Source organism: Perognathus longimembris, chromosome 1, assembly GCF_023159225.1.
Source record: "Perognathus longimembris pacificus isolate PPM17 chromosome 1, ASM2315922v1, whole genome shotgun sequence".
Classification (NCBI taxonomy): Eukaryota; Metazoa; Chordata; class Mammalia; order Rodentia; family Heteromyidae; genus Perognathus; species Perognathus longimembris.
Window position 1 is genome coordinate 144,180,587 of NC_063161.1, and position 15,537 is coordinate 144,196,123.

The window sequence follows — 15,537 nt, forward strand, 5'->3', positions numbered from 1 at the left end:
CGATTCCCATCGTGCTTCGCGCCTGCTCACGACCCACTTCCGGCGTGTGACGCGTTTCCGCGTTGCTGGGCGCGCAGTGGACGGTCTGGTTCCCAGAGCGCGGATTTCAGCTGCTGGGGCCTGGTGGCTCCGGAGCCCGGCATGGCCTCCTCTCGGGCCTCCTCCACGGTACAGAGTGCAGGGTCTCAGCCTGCGCGGGCAGCAGCGCAGAGAGGGTGGGGGGCCCGAGTGGAGGGGCCGTTACAGCGGGCTAAGGCCGTGCGGGGCCGGGGAGGAAGTCCGCCGGACGCTGGTGTCCTAGAAAGCCCCGCAGCCTCCGCCTGTTGGCCGAGCGCCTCTGCGCTGCTGCCTTTTGCAGGTCTCTCATTGAAAGATTCTTCCAACTGCCCCAGAGTTATGGCGCTTTGGAATAGGGTGGGGTCTTAGCCACGATTTATGTCTTTAGAATTGTTATCAGGCCTCCCCCAACCCATCTAGGACTCACCTCCGAAGTGGGGAGGCCTGTAACCTTCGAACGTGTTCCCCTCTCCACACCTCTCGGTTTGATTTCAATTAGCCTTAGTATTTCCCCCATGGTTGAGCAATAAACCTGAGTGTCACAAAACCCTTCGAAGAGATGGCATTTCCGGCAGAAGGAATTAATAAACATGTTCCAAGCAAAACTCGTGAGGAGAAAAATAAATCAGAATTTCACTAGTTTTATCAACCTCTCCTTTTCTGTTTGGCAAACATCTCACCCTGTGAGAACTAGTCTTAACTGGTGAGCAGCTTGCCTTGCCTTTTTTTTTTTTTTTTTTTAATGTGGAAGAGTGATTGAAATTCAGGATGAACTCCATCCTTGGAAGCCCAGTAGATTGCTAGCATTGATTTTTAGGTTAATTCGGGTTCTTTGATTTAACAGGCAACCAAAACTAAAGCTGCTGATGACTTAGTCGCTCCTGTTGTGAAGAAACCACATATCTATTATGGAAGTTTGGAAGAGAAGGAAAGGGAACGTCTGGCCAAAGGAGAGTCTGGGATTTTGGGAAAAGAAGGACTTAAAGCAGGAATTGAAGCAGGAAATATTAATATAACCTCTGGTAAGATGCAAGTAACACGTTTCTCTGCCTTTATTTTTTTTTCTTTAGTGGTGAAGATAGAACCTAGGGCCTTCATGCTAGGCAAAGTCTTTACCATTGAACCACATCCCCAGCCCCCAGAGGGTTTTTTTGTTTGTTTATCAGAATTGTACTATGTAGGGCAGGCTGGCCTTGAGCTTGAAATGTAATCCATCCTAACCTTAAACTAGCTATCCTCCTGCCTCCTTCACCCAGAGGCTGGATTATAGGCAGCACCAACTCACCACTCCTTTAACTTTTATGCTCCAATTTGTACTTTGCCTGCCCCTCTTAATATCTAGAGATTCCCCCCCTTTCATACAGCTTTTCCGGGGCTGGGGATATAGCCTAGTGACAAGAGTGCCTGCCTCGGATACATGAGGCCCTAGGTTCGATTCCCCAGCACCACATATACAGAAAACGGCCAGAAGCGGCACTGTGGCTCAAGTGGCAGAGTGCTAGCCTTGAGCTGGAAGAAGCCAGGGACAGTGCTCAGGCCCTGAGTCCAAGGCCCAGGACTGGCCAAAAAAAAAAAAACATACAGCTTTTCCCCCATTATTTATCAAGCTTATTCAGTATGTATATGGATTCCAGTTAGTTTCATTTGTCTTCTGGGGATTTTACATTTCTACCATTGGTTTAGAGCTGGAGTTGTTCATAATCTCTTTTTTAGACTTACAGTTGTTCTTTAACCAAATTGGGGCAATTTAAAATACTTTTTAAGATATGCATCCCATTCATACAGGCCTTAGGATTTAATGTGAAATTGGATGCATTTCTGTGGATTTTAATATAGCTATAAAAATTCATATTTGCCTTTTACAAAGGAAACCATGATGTGAAAGTTGTTTCACAATCTGCATATTTCACTCTAGGAACTATCAAGGTTTTCTTTCCATGTCAGTAATAAGAGTTCTGCCAGTGACGCTCTGCCACTTGAGCCAAGTTTCCAACCCCTTTTATTCCTAATTTAGACAGCTTAATTTCTGGCTATGTCCTTTACTACTTAGGGAACTTAGGCACGATTTGAAATATCTCTACTTCAAAGTCCTCATCACAAATTGGGGGAATGATTCTTTCTCTGTAGAGAGCCCTTATAGTGATTAAAGGAGACTTCATTGGAAAAACGCATTCAACTTATTGTGCAACATATGGCAAACACCCAATAAGTGTTGGTTATTTACTGGAATTTTCATAATAATATAATCATTTTTATAATAAAAGCAACAACACAATTGTTAATTAATATTGCTTTTTAATCTTATAGTTTAGCAACCAAGATGCATGTGGGGGCTAATAGATTCAGGAAATGTTCTATGCTTAGCAGCTTTGGAATTGGAAATAAAAAATTTTGCCTCTGGAAAAAAAAAAAAAAGAGTTCAGCCAGCTGGGAATATGGCCTAGTGGCAAGAGTGCTTACTTTGTATGCATGAAGCCCTGAGTTCGATTCCTCAGCACCACATATATAGAAAGTGGCCAGAAGTGGCACTGTGGCTCAAGTGGCAGAGTGCTAGCCTTGAGCAAAAAGAAGCCAGGGACAGTGCTCAGGCCCTGAGTTCAAGCCCCAGGACTGTCAAAAAAAAAGAGTTCTGCCATATTTTTAACATAAAATTATGCCTGTCTGTCATAAAAAGCAGTAGAGAGGGGTCAATAGACTCCTCTGCAGAACGTATTCTATCAGGTTTGTCCCTGGCCTTCCCTCCCCAAAAACATTTTGTTGTCTATACACATGCACATTCTGACTTATTTATATAGATCTGTGATGGGGCTTGAACTCAGGGCTTGGGCACTGTCCCTGAGGTTTTCACTGAAGTCTAGCGCTCTACCACTTTGAGCCACAGCTCCATTTCTGGTTTTCTTTGGTTAACTGGAGATAAGAGTCTCATGAACTTTCCTGTCCAAGCTGACTTTGAACCATGATCCTCAGATCTCAGCCTCCTGAGTAGCTAGGATTACAGGGCACTGGCACCTGGCCTACATTGGGTATCTGGTGTGGCATTTAAACCAGATTGCTGGATAATCCAAAACGTAAAAGTCGTGGAAATTGCATTTCCTGGTAAATATTTCCAGTTTACTAGTTAGTGTTCTTAACTGTCCCTACATTGGGACTATTTTAGTAAATAGCTTTGGTGATTGTTAAAATGGTTTCTGGGCTTGGTGCAGTGGTATCTGTCATCCCCAGTAACTTAGGAAAGTATAATGAGAAGGAGCAAAGTCTAAGCATAAATTGAGACCCTAAGCTTGAAAATAGAAGCTTAATTTAGATTGCCAAATGAAGCAAAGGATGACTTATACCTTTTTCCTGCCTTAATTGCAACAGTCATTTAGGTTAAATGCATTTGACATAATAATCGTAAAGATTAAACTATATCTCTAAAATGTGTAGTGGATTAGGCAATTACCTTGTCATAAGCTCATACACAGGTTACAAGGTTGTTACAGGTTGTTAAAATTATTTTGTGCCTATTTGAAGATCTGGTCATTGTGCTGATGTTGTGTGCTTTTTTTGTAGGAGAAGTATTTGAAATTGAAGAGCACATCAGTGAGCGGCAGGCGGAAGTATTGGCCGAGTTTGAGAGAAGGAAGCGTGCCCGGCAAATCAATGTTTCCACAGATGACTCAGAGGTCAAGGCTTGCCTTAGAGCCTTGGGGGAACCCATCACACTTTTTGGAGAGGGGCCTGCTGAAAGGAGAGAAAGGTGCCCTTTCTGAATGTTTACTTTTTTTCTTTATTAGCAAGATTCTAATCCCAAATCCACTTGATCTTCTAGGTTAAACCTTTAAATGTCTCAGTAACAATAGTGCAAGTTTTATTTATGTATTTATGGTCTATGAAGAGGGTGCCAGCATTGGCCTGCCCCCAACCCCAGTGTGAACTTTTTTCTTTAATATGTATAAACAGTATAGTGGTAGTGGGGGTACAACCACAGGAAGGGAATACAAGAGAAACAAAGCTAAACAGAACAAACAGACAAGAAAAAAAAAGTACAAAAGGTACAGTTTCACGTGACATGTTGATAATAATTGCAACAGTGGTATAACTCTTATCTTCATAACGTGGAGTTCATTTCACTTAGCATCATCTTATGTGATCATATGGGTGTAGTTATTGGGGTATTTTGATCTTCTACCATGATTAGCCTAACACTAGCTATTCCCTATGAGGGACAGTGTGAACTTTTGACTTGGATATTTATCTAACTCAAGTTGGACATTGAGTTTTGAGAATGTAGACACTAAATGCATTCCATGTCAGTGACTTAAAACATAAGTGGGCCATGCATGGTGGTGCACACCTGTAATCCCAGCTCCTTGGGAGGCAGAGAAAGGAGGATTGCATTTGGAGGCCAGGTAGGCAAAAGTCAGCAAGGCTATCTCAAAAGTAAACTAAAAAGCAGTAGGACCAAGGGCATAATTCAAGTGGTAGAGCACTTGCTTAGTTCATTACAAAAAAAAAGATAAATATTTTATAGATATAACTGAAGAGAGATGCTGTCCTCAGTGATTTCTGCACAGTGTGTTTTACACAGTGTCATAGGCAGTTCTGAGGATCACCTCTTGTCTCTGTGTCCAGATGGGACCATCTCTCCCCTTTTATTCTGGCTTCTGGGAAAGATGGTTTCTATTTACTCTTTTACATTCCTTACTCTTCATATGGTCTTCAACCCATTGCTCGACCCCCCAACCACCTTGAACTTGCTCTTTGTTGAGGGCTCCAGTCCCTCTAGCCTAAGTCAGCTCTTGTCACCAGCCAGCTACTACATCCTCCACCTCCTTCCTTTCCTTCATCCCCTCCCATAAGACCAAATCAACCTCCCTCCCTCAGCCTCCCCACTTCTCTGAGAAAGAGAAGAAGCCACATTCACACATCTTTTATTGTAGCATGTTATTGTCATTACTTTTTTAGAATGTCTTACTGTGCCTAATTTATAAAGTAAGCTTTATCATATGTATGTATGGCTAGGAGGAAACCATAGGGTTGTGTGAGGTTTGGTGTCCCCTGAGCTGCAGGCCTCCACTGGGGATTTTGAAATGTAGCCCCTGAAGATGGTGGATGTACTTGTCACAGTCTCATCTCACCCATGTCTTTTGTTACAGGTTAAGAAATATTCTCTCAGTAGTTGGTACTGATGCATTAAAAAAGACAAAAAAAGATGATGAGAAATCTAAGAAGTCCAAAGAAGAGGTAAAATATGCTTTTGGCTTCACAGTGTAACCATGAAAGAAGTGATGAAATAGTTCTCAACTTTGTCTTCAGTTGTTTGTTCTGCTAGCTTGGCAGCGGGGAGAATGAATTCCTTTGTGTTGTTTGCCACTCAGCAATGGTTGTTGCAACAGATTGTCATAGTTTTAGATTAGAATGTGAATGGAGCTCAGTTTTCCATTCAGAAAAGTAAATAGCATTGTTAGAATAACTTAGCAAGAACCCAAAAAATGTCTAATAAGACATTATAGAAAAAATACAATAGAAAGTACATATGCCTGACTTCACCCAAGTTGCTTTAATTACCAAAGTTCTTTGTGGGTAGTTACAGTAGAAAATGAACAGCTGTGGAAGGGACAGGCATGACACAGTACTGTTGTACATTTGTCTTTCAGTATCAGCAAACCTGGTACCATGAAGGACCTAACAGTTTGAAAGTGGCCAGACTCTGGATTGCTAACTACTCACTGCCCAGGTAAGAAGGGCATCCAGAAGAAGAAAGAAACCTGAAGTTTATTTCCTTCCCAGGATAGAGGATGGGCTTTGTGGTGGTGGTGGTGGTGGTGGTGGTGGTGGTGGTGGTGGTGGTGGTGATGGTTACATGGAATGGAGTGGTAGAGACTTGTGTGGAGCCTTGACAACTCCTTGATATCAGTGATGATGCTGTTTCTGTGTCCCAGGGCAATGAAGCGCTTGGAAGAAGCCCGTCTCCATAAAGAGATTCCAGAGACAACCAGGACCTCACAGATGCAGGAGCTGCATAAGTCTCTCCGGGTGAGATGCTCTTGGTGGTGGTTTCGTAGATATGCCCTATTTCAGCCTAGCCAAAAGAAGGTTTGGCAGCCACACTTACTATACCCGCTGGACTATTGTGATGGGGGAGGCATCATCAGTTACAGTGGCAGGAACCTCCTTTGCTTTGGACTCAGCAGAGGCTTGACTTGGACTTTTAATGTATGATAGAGCTATGTGGTAGGTTTCTCTGGAGCTTTCTGTTTCTGTTTCTCTGATAAACGAGTAATAAAGCTGCATGTCAGTGGCTCAACCTGTAACCCTAGCTACTGGAGGCTGAGATCTGAGGAGGGTTTAAAGCCAGCCCAGGCAGAAAAGTCTATGAGAGTCTTATCTCCAAATAATCAGTCCACAGCTGGAAGTTAGAGGTGTGGCTCGTAGTACACCAGCCTTGCTTGAAAAAGCCAGAACCCAAGGCCAAAAAAAACAAAAGAAGAAACTGGTGATAATAAGACTGGGAAAGCCAGAGTTCCAGATGACCCCTGATTCCATTCATTTATTAACAGTAGTGGTTCCTGCAGCAGCTACAGAATTATACAGGAGTCTTGGGATGCATTAAAACTGAAGGTTGCCTTTTTTTTTTCTTCTTTTTAAAAACCTCCTTGTATCCACCTACTAATAGTCATATTTGTCTTTTTTTTTAAGTCCTTGAATAATTTCTGCAGTCAGATTGGGGATGATCGGCCTATCTCCTACTGTCATTTTAGCCCCAATTCCAAAATGCTGGCTACAGCCTGTTGGTAAGTTCCATTTTATACTGATATTTTCTCTGAATGGTGGATAGTTTGAGGAAAAATTCAGCATTTGTCTTGATGTCTGTTTCTATTTTCATCCTTCTGGTTACGAAGCAGATGCTAGGTTTCTGCCCACCATGTGACACAGCACAGCCTTTTGTAGCACTTGTCCTGGGCCCCGGGGCCCCCAGATTCGTGACACATAACCCTCTGTCATGTTCTTCACACTGGTGCTTTGGAGCAGGCCATACAGTGATTTATAAACCAAGTAGTGTCTGTACCTTAGAACAGCCTTACCTACGATGTATGTGTGTGCACATGCGTGTGTCTGTATACACATGTGTACATGTATATATATATACGTGTATATGTGTGTGTGTGTGTGTGTGTTGTATGTATATACTCCTCTAACATTCTTTGTGAAGTATTTTTGCCTTGGTGCCTGGTAGTTAGAACTTAGCATTAATGATTGGTTTTATCTTGGTATTCTATTTAATACCACGTGTGCAGAAAAACATAGGTCCTTCCCAAACCACCCCTGGCTGTTTATTACTGCTTTTTGTGGAGCATAGCTATTGAGAGGAATCTTATATTGGATGCACAGGAACTGCCTGGCGAGGCAGTTAGGATACAGCGAAAGAATTACAGAGAGCCCTCCACCTCTCCAAGCCTCTGTAATCTTATCTACAGTTCCTGTCTATGAGGCAACTTTGTTATAATGGTCCTTTGAGACAATAGACATAAAGGAAATTTCATAGAAAAGTTTCAAAGTAGTTTTTTTTTAATCATAGTACATTGCTATTCAAATTTATAACAGTATCGTTACTTTGAATCGTGATTCTCAGATCTCAGCCTCCTGAGTAGCTAGCCAGCAGCACCCAGCTAATACTGTCACTATTAATAGAAAATGGTAGTTTGATTGGTCCTACCTTCCCTCACAAATTGATCCCAAAGTAAGGAGAGCAGCAGCTTTCACTTTCTCTGGTTGCTTAATACCTGGCTTGTCTCTCTTTTTCTATCTGCAGCTATTAAGTATTGGGGGTGATTAGAGATTGTCCTTTAGTAATATTACCAAGGTACCTTTTCCTTCCCAGACCACCCCTGGCCCACCCCTGGCTGAGATGCTTTCCTTTGTATTTGATAGGAGTGGGCTTTGCAAGCTCTGGTCTGTTCCCGATTGCAACCTCCTTCATACTCTCCGAGGTGAGTTAAAATGTTCAGATCTCAATCTTTTCCCCAGTATGAACTCTATTAAGCAGTAAAACTTTGCCTAGCACTCAAGACTCAGTCCACACAGCATTGATTCTTGACTTGACATGGTTTGGTCTCTCTCTCCATACAGTTAAATTAGATTTAGTCCACTACCCCTTCAGTTTTGTTCCAGGTTCTACCCACACTCTGGCATTGCCAACAAAGAAGTTTTGTATTTAACGTTTTTTGAGGTTTTTTGGTCCTGGGGCTTGTCCTCGGCCTGCTTGCTGTCCCTGAGCTTCTTTTTACTCAAGGCTAGTATCTACCACTTGAGCCACAACCCCATTTCTAGCTTTTTGCTGGTTAATTGAAGATAACAGTCTCGTGGACTTTGCTGACCAGGCTGGCTTTGAACCACAGATTCTCAGATCTTAGCCTCCTGGGAAGCTAGGGTTATAGGCATGAGCCACTGACACCTGGCTATTTTGTTTTAGTTTTTGAAGTTTTACTTGGTTTTGTAGGATGTCCTGAACTCTTGAACCTCCCATCTTAGTCTCCCAAGTACTAGAAGATTGCATTCAGGCACCACCACACCCAGCTTATTTAAATATCCACTTACAATATTATTTTAATACTCTGCCTACACATATTCCCTAATATGTTTTCCCACATCATTCATGATGGTCTGGGTTTTGCACATATGTTATAAAAAGGTGAGAACCCTTTAACTTTCATGTCTTCATGTCTTGCAATTCTTCAGGCCATAATACAAACGTAGGAGCAATTGTGTTCCATCCCAAGTCCACAGTCTCCTTAGACCAAAAGGATGTCAACCTGGCCTCTTGCGCTGCTGATGGTTCTGTGAAGCTTTGGAGCCTTGAGAGGTGAGTTGTGGCCCTCAGGACCTCAAAGTGAAAAAAATCTGACCCCAAACATGCTCTTCATAGGCAGATCTTACTGGGGGAGGGGGGGTGGGAAGGTGGGGAATTCACCAGATTTTTCTTGTTATCTTTGGGCCTCAATTTTTTGCCTCTGGCACCGTGGTTACTATTTCCTGGCTCCAGTTACTCTGTAAATAGCCAGCCTACCTCCTACATAATAGATGAATATTAGAGAAATGCTTGTTGGGAAGATGGACGAAAGATAACCCTCTGGAGTTCTGTTGAGTCTTAACTCATACCCAGGGGAGTTTGAAGAGGAGACGTGGCAGCATTGCCCAGGAAGTTGCAGCTCCTCCCACCAGAGTCATCTTTTTACCCAGGGTGGATTTGTCAGCTACAGTAGGGTTTTGTTTCTCAATGTGGTTTCTTTCCCTAGTCCCCCCAAGAGTTTGGAAGCATTTTGTTAGCCAAAAGACATCTGAATCCAACTGCTTGGTTTTCTTTCTTAGGAAAAGTACAGGAAGGTTTTTATTCGAGGATTTTTTTTAAATGCTAATTAGTATCAACTCTACTAGCTAAAGTCTTGCTCCAAGCTTTAGTAATTGGCTTTGGTAATACTTAGCAGTGTTTATTTCCCTGAGGCTCAGGTTGGATCTGTGTGTGCACATTGACAAAGTTTCCTTCTTAATTGCCTCTTTAGGGCTCATGTTTACTTCCCGTCTGGTGTTTTGAGATCTTTCTGTTGTTGCTGGGGAGCAGAATTTAATGGCCATCAAAAGGAGACTAAGTTTCTCTTCATAGAAGTTCATTTTCCCATTTGGATTCTATTGTGCTAAGATTTGAGGCTTACCTATAACCCATTTCTATCAAAACTGTTTGATTTCCTGTATCCTCACATGTCTACCAGAGTATGTTTTCTTTCTAGAATCTAAGTACTATGTAGATCCTATTTATCCCACATGGTATATATCACATGAATGGTCCTTAATCCTTTTAAAACTTGTGGAAGTGGCTTAAATTATTTTCCCTAACATTTCAACAAATTATTTGTGCAATTACAGTTTGGCTTCTCAAACTGTACATAATGGGTGTATGTGTACAACAGTGAATCCGTGAATGTTTATTTACATTTCTTCTAATATGTTTGAACCCCTTATGTGTGTGCTTTCAGTGATGAACCTGTAGCAGATATCGAAGGGCACACAGTGCGTGTGGCCCGGGTGATGTGGCATCCATCAGGGCGTTTCCTGGGCACCACCTGGTAAGCACACTGTCCGATTTCATCTGGGCTCCTGGCATTTTAACCGTTTCAGTTATGTGCCAGGTAAATTTTAGAGCAGAGATCCTTAAAGCAAGGTTTTCTTGGGCTTCAGTGAATCAGTTATCAGAGTTTGTAATGTAGTCACAGCTTGGTAGTTAAGTCTCAGTGATTTAGAAGTGGTGTGGTTTTGGTGCACATGACATTCAAATCTCTCTGGTGATTTGATGGTGTATGCCTATAATCCCAGTACTCGGGAGGCCAGGAGGATCACATGTTCAAGGCCAACCCAGGCTACATATTGAGACGATAGCTCAACAAAAGGAATATAAAATCCCTCCCACTCCCACTCTCTTTCTGTGTCTGACCCAACAAATTACTTGCCTTATCTGATTCTGTAAGTTCAGCTAGGCTGGGATCTCCTAAAGAGCTTTTTCTTCAAAGTACAATGGCATGAGTTTATTTTTGAAGTGTACAATTCAGTCTTGACAAGTTCATAGACTTTGTGTCACTATGGAACAAGGTCTATCACCCAAGTAAGTTCTCAGGCCCTCCTAATTCAGCTAAATCAACCTTTGACCTGGTTTCTATCATTATAAATTCCATCCATTCATGCTCTGTGAGCTCATTTGTGTCTGGCTCCTTGCACTCAGTGGAACATTGCTAAGATACATGTGTGGGTTTGCGCATGTCAGTAGTCCCTTCTTAGTACTGAAGAATAGTCTGTGTCTGTGCCATGGCACAGGTTATTTCAGACATGCTTTTCTTCCTTTTGAATTGCTACCAATACAATTGCTAGTTGATAGGGCAGATGTATTTAACTTTTCAAGAACTTCCAGGCTAGACAGGCATGGTGGTACACCATCTCTGTAATGCCAACACTTGGGAAACCCTGGCAGGACAATCAAGACGAGGACGTCAGACTGAGTTGAGACCATGTCTCAACAAAACAAAACAAAAAACTTGCATGAAAATGGAATAATGAAATCTGGTAAAAACTGTCTTAAATGGGAAGTGGAGGTAAGAACAATAGAAGGTGTGAATTATCTAAGTAATTCCGTTCTATGCATGCTTGCAAATATCATGACAAAGCCTCTATATAAATAACACTCCTTTTTTTAAACACTTTTAAAGTGTTTAATTACATCCCAAGAGTTCTGCTTTGCTTCATGACCTTGTAGCAAATGCTTAGTGCTAGTTTTAATTTGTATTACCTTGATGCCCACTGGTACTAAGTACTTGTTCACACACTGATCATCTCCTGGCTAGGCATTATTTGCACTAGAAAGGAATTTCTTGTTTGTGTGATTTTAATGGACAGTTCCTGAAGTGCAAGCTGGGCTGCAGTTATTTATAGTACATTGTAGAAGTGGGATGGTCTTCTGGTTGGTTGGTAGTATGATCTTTTTGTTTGTTTTCCTTTTAAAGTTATGACCGTTCGTGGCGCTTATGGGATTTGGAGGCTCAGGAGGAGATCCTGCACCAGGAAGGCCACAGCATGGGTGTATATGACATTGCCTTCCACCAAGACGGCTCTTTGGCTGGCACTGGGTAAGCACCTTCCATAGAGCCAGGACTGCTCAGTAGTCTGGCCTCCTTCCACAAAGAACTGTATTCAGTGTTCATTTGGATATTATCTCATCAGGGGACTGGATGCCTTTGGTCGAGTTTGGGACCTACGCACAGGGCGTTGTATCATGTTCCTGGAAGGCCACCTGAAGGAAATCTACGGGATAAATTTCTCCCCCAATGGGTAAAGGAAACTCACTGAATGGGCATGGGAGGAAGGGTTCTTGTTGAGGCAGCCTTCTTTGTTCCTACCTTCAACAACCGCCTCTGCTCTGCAGCTACCACATCGCAACGGGCAGTGGTGACAACACGTGCAAAGTGTGGGACCTTCGACAGCGGCGCTGCGTCTACACCATCCCCGCCCATCAGAACCTAGTGACTGGTGTCAAGTTTGAACGTAAGCTGCGCTCCTGATCTCAGGCTCAACACCAAAGAGGGGTTCTGTTTCCAGGGCCTTGCAGGCCAGGCTGCAGCTTCTCTTAGACCTGCAGCTGACCTCCGGGAAAGCAGTAAATTCTCATTTCCTTTCCTCTGCTATATCCCCAAACAGCTATAGCAGAGCATGCTTCATGCAGCTAGGAAGAAAGAATTTCCATGAGTGTTTGCTTCCCTTTCTCCATGGACATTCAACCATTGGGTTCCCACAGTTCCCAATCTGAACAGATTGCCTATGGGAAGAGGGCTGTTAGACCTCATAGTGCTCCTTGTTCTCAGTCTGCCTGTGGTTGTCCCTTTTGCTTGGTAGCTCAGTAGAATGTTGACCCAGCATGATGGGCTTTTCTTAATGTGGAAAAATACCTTTTTCAATGTAGCATGCTTGGATGGATTTTTAATGCTTTCGTTAAGCTGTTGGGAATACGTGAATTCTTCAAGCGTTTTTGTTGTTGTTTTTCTTGTTTCCTATAGCTATCCACGGGAACTTCCTGCTCACAGGTGCCTATGATAACACAGCCAAGATCTGGACCCACCCAGGCTGGTCCCCTCTGAAGACTCTGGCTGGCCACGAAGGCAAGGTGATGGGTCTAGACATTTCTTCTGATGGGCAGCTCATAGCCACCTGCTCTTATGACAGAACCTTCAAGCTCTGGATGGCTGAGTAGGCAAAACCATGGACGAAGAACTGTGCCTCAAGCTCCCTCAGGAGCCATTTTCCTCACAAGAAAAGCATTGGTGTATTTTTTTCTGTTCTATCATGTTTTCTATAAATTGCCACATATAGACCCTCATGATAATTGGATTTTTATATCCTGTCATGGTGATACACGCCTGTAATCCTAGCAGTTACAAGGCTGAGACAGGAAGATCATAAGTTGAAGACCAGCATGAGCTACACTGTGAGGCCCTGTCTCAAAAAACAAAATAACAAAACAAAAAAATGAGATGTTCATGTCAACTCCACTCCCAAATAGGCAGTCCAGTCCCTAGGTGGCGACAAACCCCTTGTGGTTGAAAACTTGAGTCTCATCTTCAGACTGGCTGGGAACTGTGTAGACGTTGTTTTTATCAATCTTTGGTTTGAATGCCCTACCTCCTTTCCCTCCTGGAATTGCGACTGCTGTCTGCGTTTTTAATTCTCGAAACTTGGCATTCCTTCACATGGTACGTGCTTCAGGACTGCCTTTGTGATGGAGCAAGCAAGATGGCTGGCCGAGATTCCAGATGCCCTCGGAGTGGGAGGGTGTCTCACCATGCACTGGTTGACCAAGGCCCGACATCGAGCCTCTCTTTCCCGCTGAGAATGAGAGGAAGCTCTGCTGACAGATACACAGTAAAGAAGACTTGACTGCTTCCCATGGAGTTCACTGGGAGTGCTAACTGCATCAGGAAACTCCGAACTGAACACTCGCCTTGTCAGAAAATGACTTTTTGCTAAAGTTTGACATTCTTTGTGTTACCCTAAAACAAGGGCCATGTGTCAGCAAGCAAACCCTCATTCCTGTTGGCTACTTAAAGGATGTACTTCATGCATCAAAGGATACTTCATGTCAAAATAACAGAAGAAAATCCTTATTGGGCATTCCTAGATGTGAACCCTTTTTCTTTATTCTGCACTTGCTAAGAGTAAAATCCTACTATAAAAACCATCCTTTAAACAATTACTTTCTATGTTTAAGCATGTATGCATGCATTTGTGCACACATGCTGATACTGATAGCTGGGGCTTAAACTCAAAGCCTTGTGCTTAAGACTGACACTACCACTTGAGCCATAGCTCCACTTCTTTCTGGTTAATTGGAGATAAGAGTCTCATAGATTGGTCTGCCCAGACTGGCTTTGAACCTCAGTCCTCAGATCTCAGTCTCCTCAGTAGCTAGGGATACACAGCAAATTCATACAAAAATGGCATTTAGAAGAAAGGGTGTAAACAGAATTAAACAGGTTTCTATAATATCTTCCCCTTGGATGTTCAAACCCCTTTTCACTTATGCCAGAGAAGTTGAGAATAGCTGTGTCTAGTTCTATCCTGCAAATCATGAGTATGTGATACGTAGCTAAACACACTATCCTTTAATCTGATTTCAATCATAAGTAGTTACATTTCCTGTATAGGGGAGCCTCTGAACCCAGATCTATCCAGTTTGGGGCACTTCACTGTTATTAATTCTATTTCCTTTGTGGTTTGCCATGAAAAACAACACTCATCACTTTTACAGTGAGTTTAAAATGAAGCATTTGTCTTTGTGCCTTGGATATAGTTTGCTAAGAAAGGTTGTCAGCTCACATTCAAATCTCACTGTGAGTTCTGTTAGACTTAGGGATAGTAGTTGGGATGAGAACATTTTATCTAAGCCTTGGGCAGAACTAAAAAGCACAGACCTAGGTGTGGCATTGGGTAATGGTGAGGTAGACATGGCTGCCCCTAACAACTCTGCCTAGACAATGTACAAGGTAACATTGAGATATTTCACTTCATAGTTCAATTGGTTTATTCCTTTCTAGGCAACAACTTGCCCCAGGTTTAAGGAAGTGATGAATTTGAACTTGACCATCAAGGGGCTCTGGAAGACGTTGGCCACAGACCAATGCAGCCAATAGGACCCGTTTCCTGTGTCCTAAGTTTATTTCCCCACTTCTGCCTCATGAACTTATAAGGGTCTGTTGTGATAAAAATGTTCTATGTAATAGGTAAAAAGCTGGGCACTAGTGGCTCATGCCTGTAATCCTAGCTACTCAGGACGCTGAGATCTGAGGATTGTGGTTTGAAGCCAGGTGTGCAGAAAATTCTGTAAGACTCTTACCTCCAATAAACTACTCAGAAAAAGCTGGAAGTGTTGCTGTGGCTCAAGTGGTAGAGTGCTAGCCTTGAAATGCTCAGGGAAAGCACCCAGGCCCTGAGCTCAAGCCCCTCAGCCAACAACAAAAAAGCCAGGTGCCCGTAGATCACTACTGTAATCCTAGCTACTGAGGGGCTGTGATCTGAGGATCTCGGTTCAAAGCCAGACTGGGCAGGAAAGTTCGTGAGACTCTTCAGTTAACCACCAGAAAACCAGAAGTGGTGCTATGACTTAAGTGGTAGAGCTCTAACCTTGAGCTGAAGAGCTCAGGGATAGTGCCCAGGCCTAGAGTACAAGCCCCACGACTGACAAAAAAAGTCAGCACAGTGGAAATGCTATCACGCAAGTATTTGCATTCCGATGAAAAATCACATAAGTGAAATAACACCTAGTGAAGTGGAAATTAGCCACCACCAGCAGGTCTGGGCAGCTCTGCGCTTCATACACTGGTATAGAGGCACAGCCACCCCTCCCTGAGTACCAAGGTGTTTATTTATTTCCAAATGTTCCACAAGAGGGCTAGGCTGTAATGCTAT

General features: G+C 43.0%; 1 protein-coding gene across 2 annotated transcripts; it reads left to right on the plus strand.

Moving 5' to 3' along the window:
* The first annotated feature begins 54 nt into the window (after positions 1-54).
* Prpf4 (pre-mRNA processing factor 4) lies at positions 55-13,725 on the plus strand. Of its 2 annotated transcripts, XM_048339453.1 has the most exons (14): positions 55-168; positions 902-1,079; positions 3,610-3,796; positions 5,196-5,283; positions 5,697-5,776; positions 5,982-6,075; positions 6,739-6,833; positions 7,972-8,030; positions 8,779-8,902; positions 10,071-10,160; positions 11,586-11,708; positions 11,803-11,910; positions 12,005-12,123; positions 12,633-13,725. In XM_048339453.1, the coding sequence occupies exons 1-14, from the start codon at positions 142-144 to the stop codon at positions 12,824-12,826; spliced, it is 1,566 nt and encodes a 521-aa protein (XP_048195410.1). In that variant the 5' UTR covers positions 55-141; the 3' UTR covers positions 12,827-13,725. The 2 variants fall into 2 exon arrangements, with proteins under 2 accessions (XP_048195410.1, XP_048195416.1); XM_048339459.1 differs by lacking the exons at positions 55-168; positions 902-1,079; positions 3,610-3,796; ... (1 more) ...; positions 5,697-5,776; positions 5,982-6,075 and having other exon boundaries at positions 6,756-6,833; positions 7,922-8,030.
* The last annotated feature ends 1,812 nt before the right edge of the window (positions 13,726-15,537 follow it).

Excerpts from the sequence above, each read along its gene's own strand:
- Prpf4 (XM_048339453.1), top strand. The coding sequence starts at position 142 with ATGGCCTCCTCTCGGGCCTCCTCCACG. Across the intron at positions 169-901 it reads CCTCTCGGGCCTCCTCCACG|GCAACCAAAACTAAAGCTGC; the intron begins GTACAGAGTGCA and ends TTGATTTAACAG. Across the intron at positions 10,161-11,585 it reads CGTTTCCTGGGCACCACCTG|TTATGACCGTTCGTGGCGCT; the intron begins GTAAGCACACTG and ends TTCCTTTTAAAG.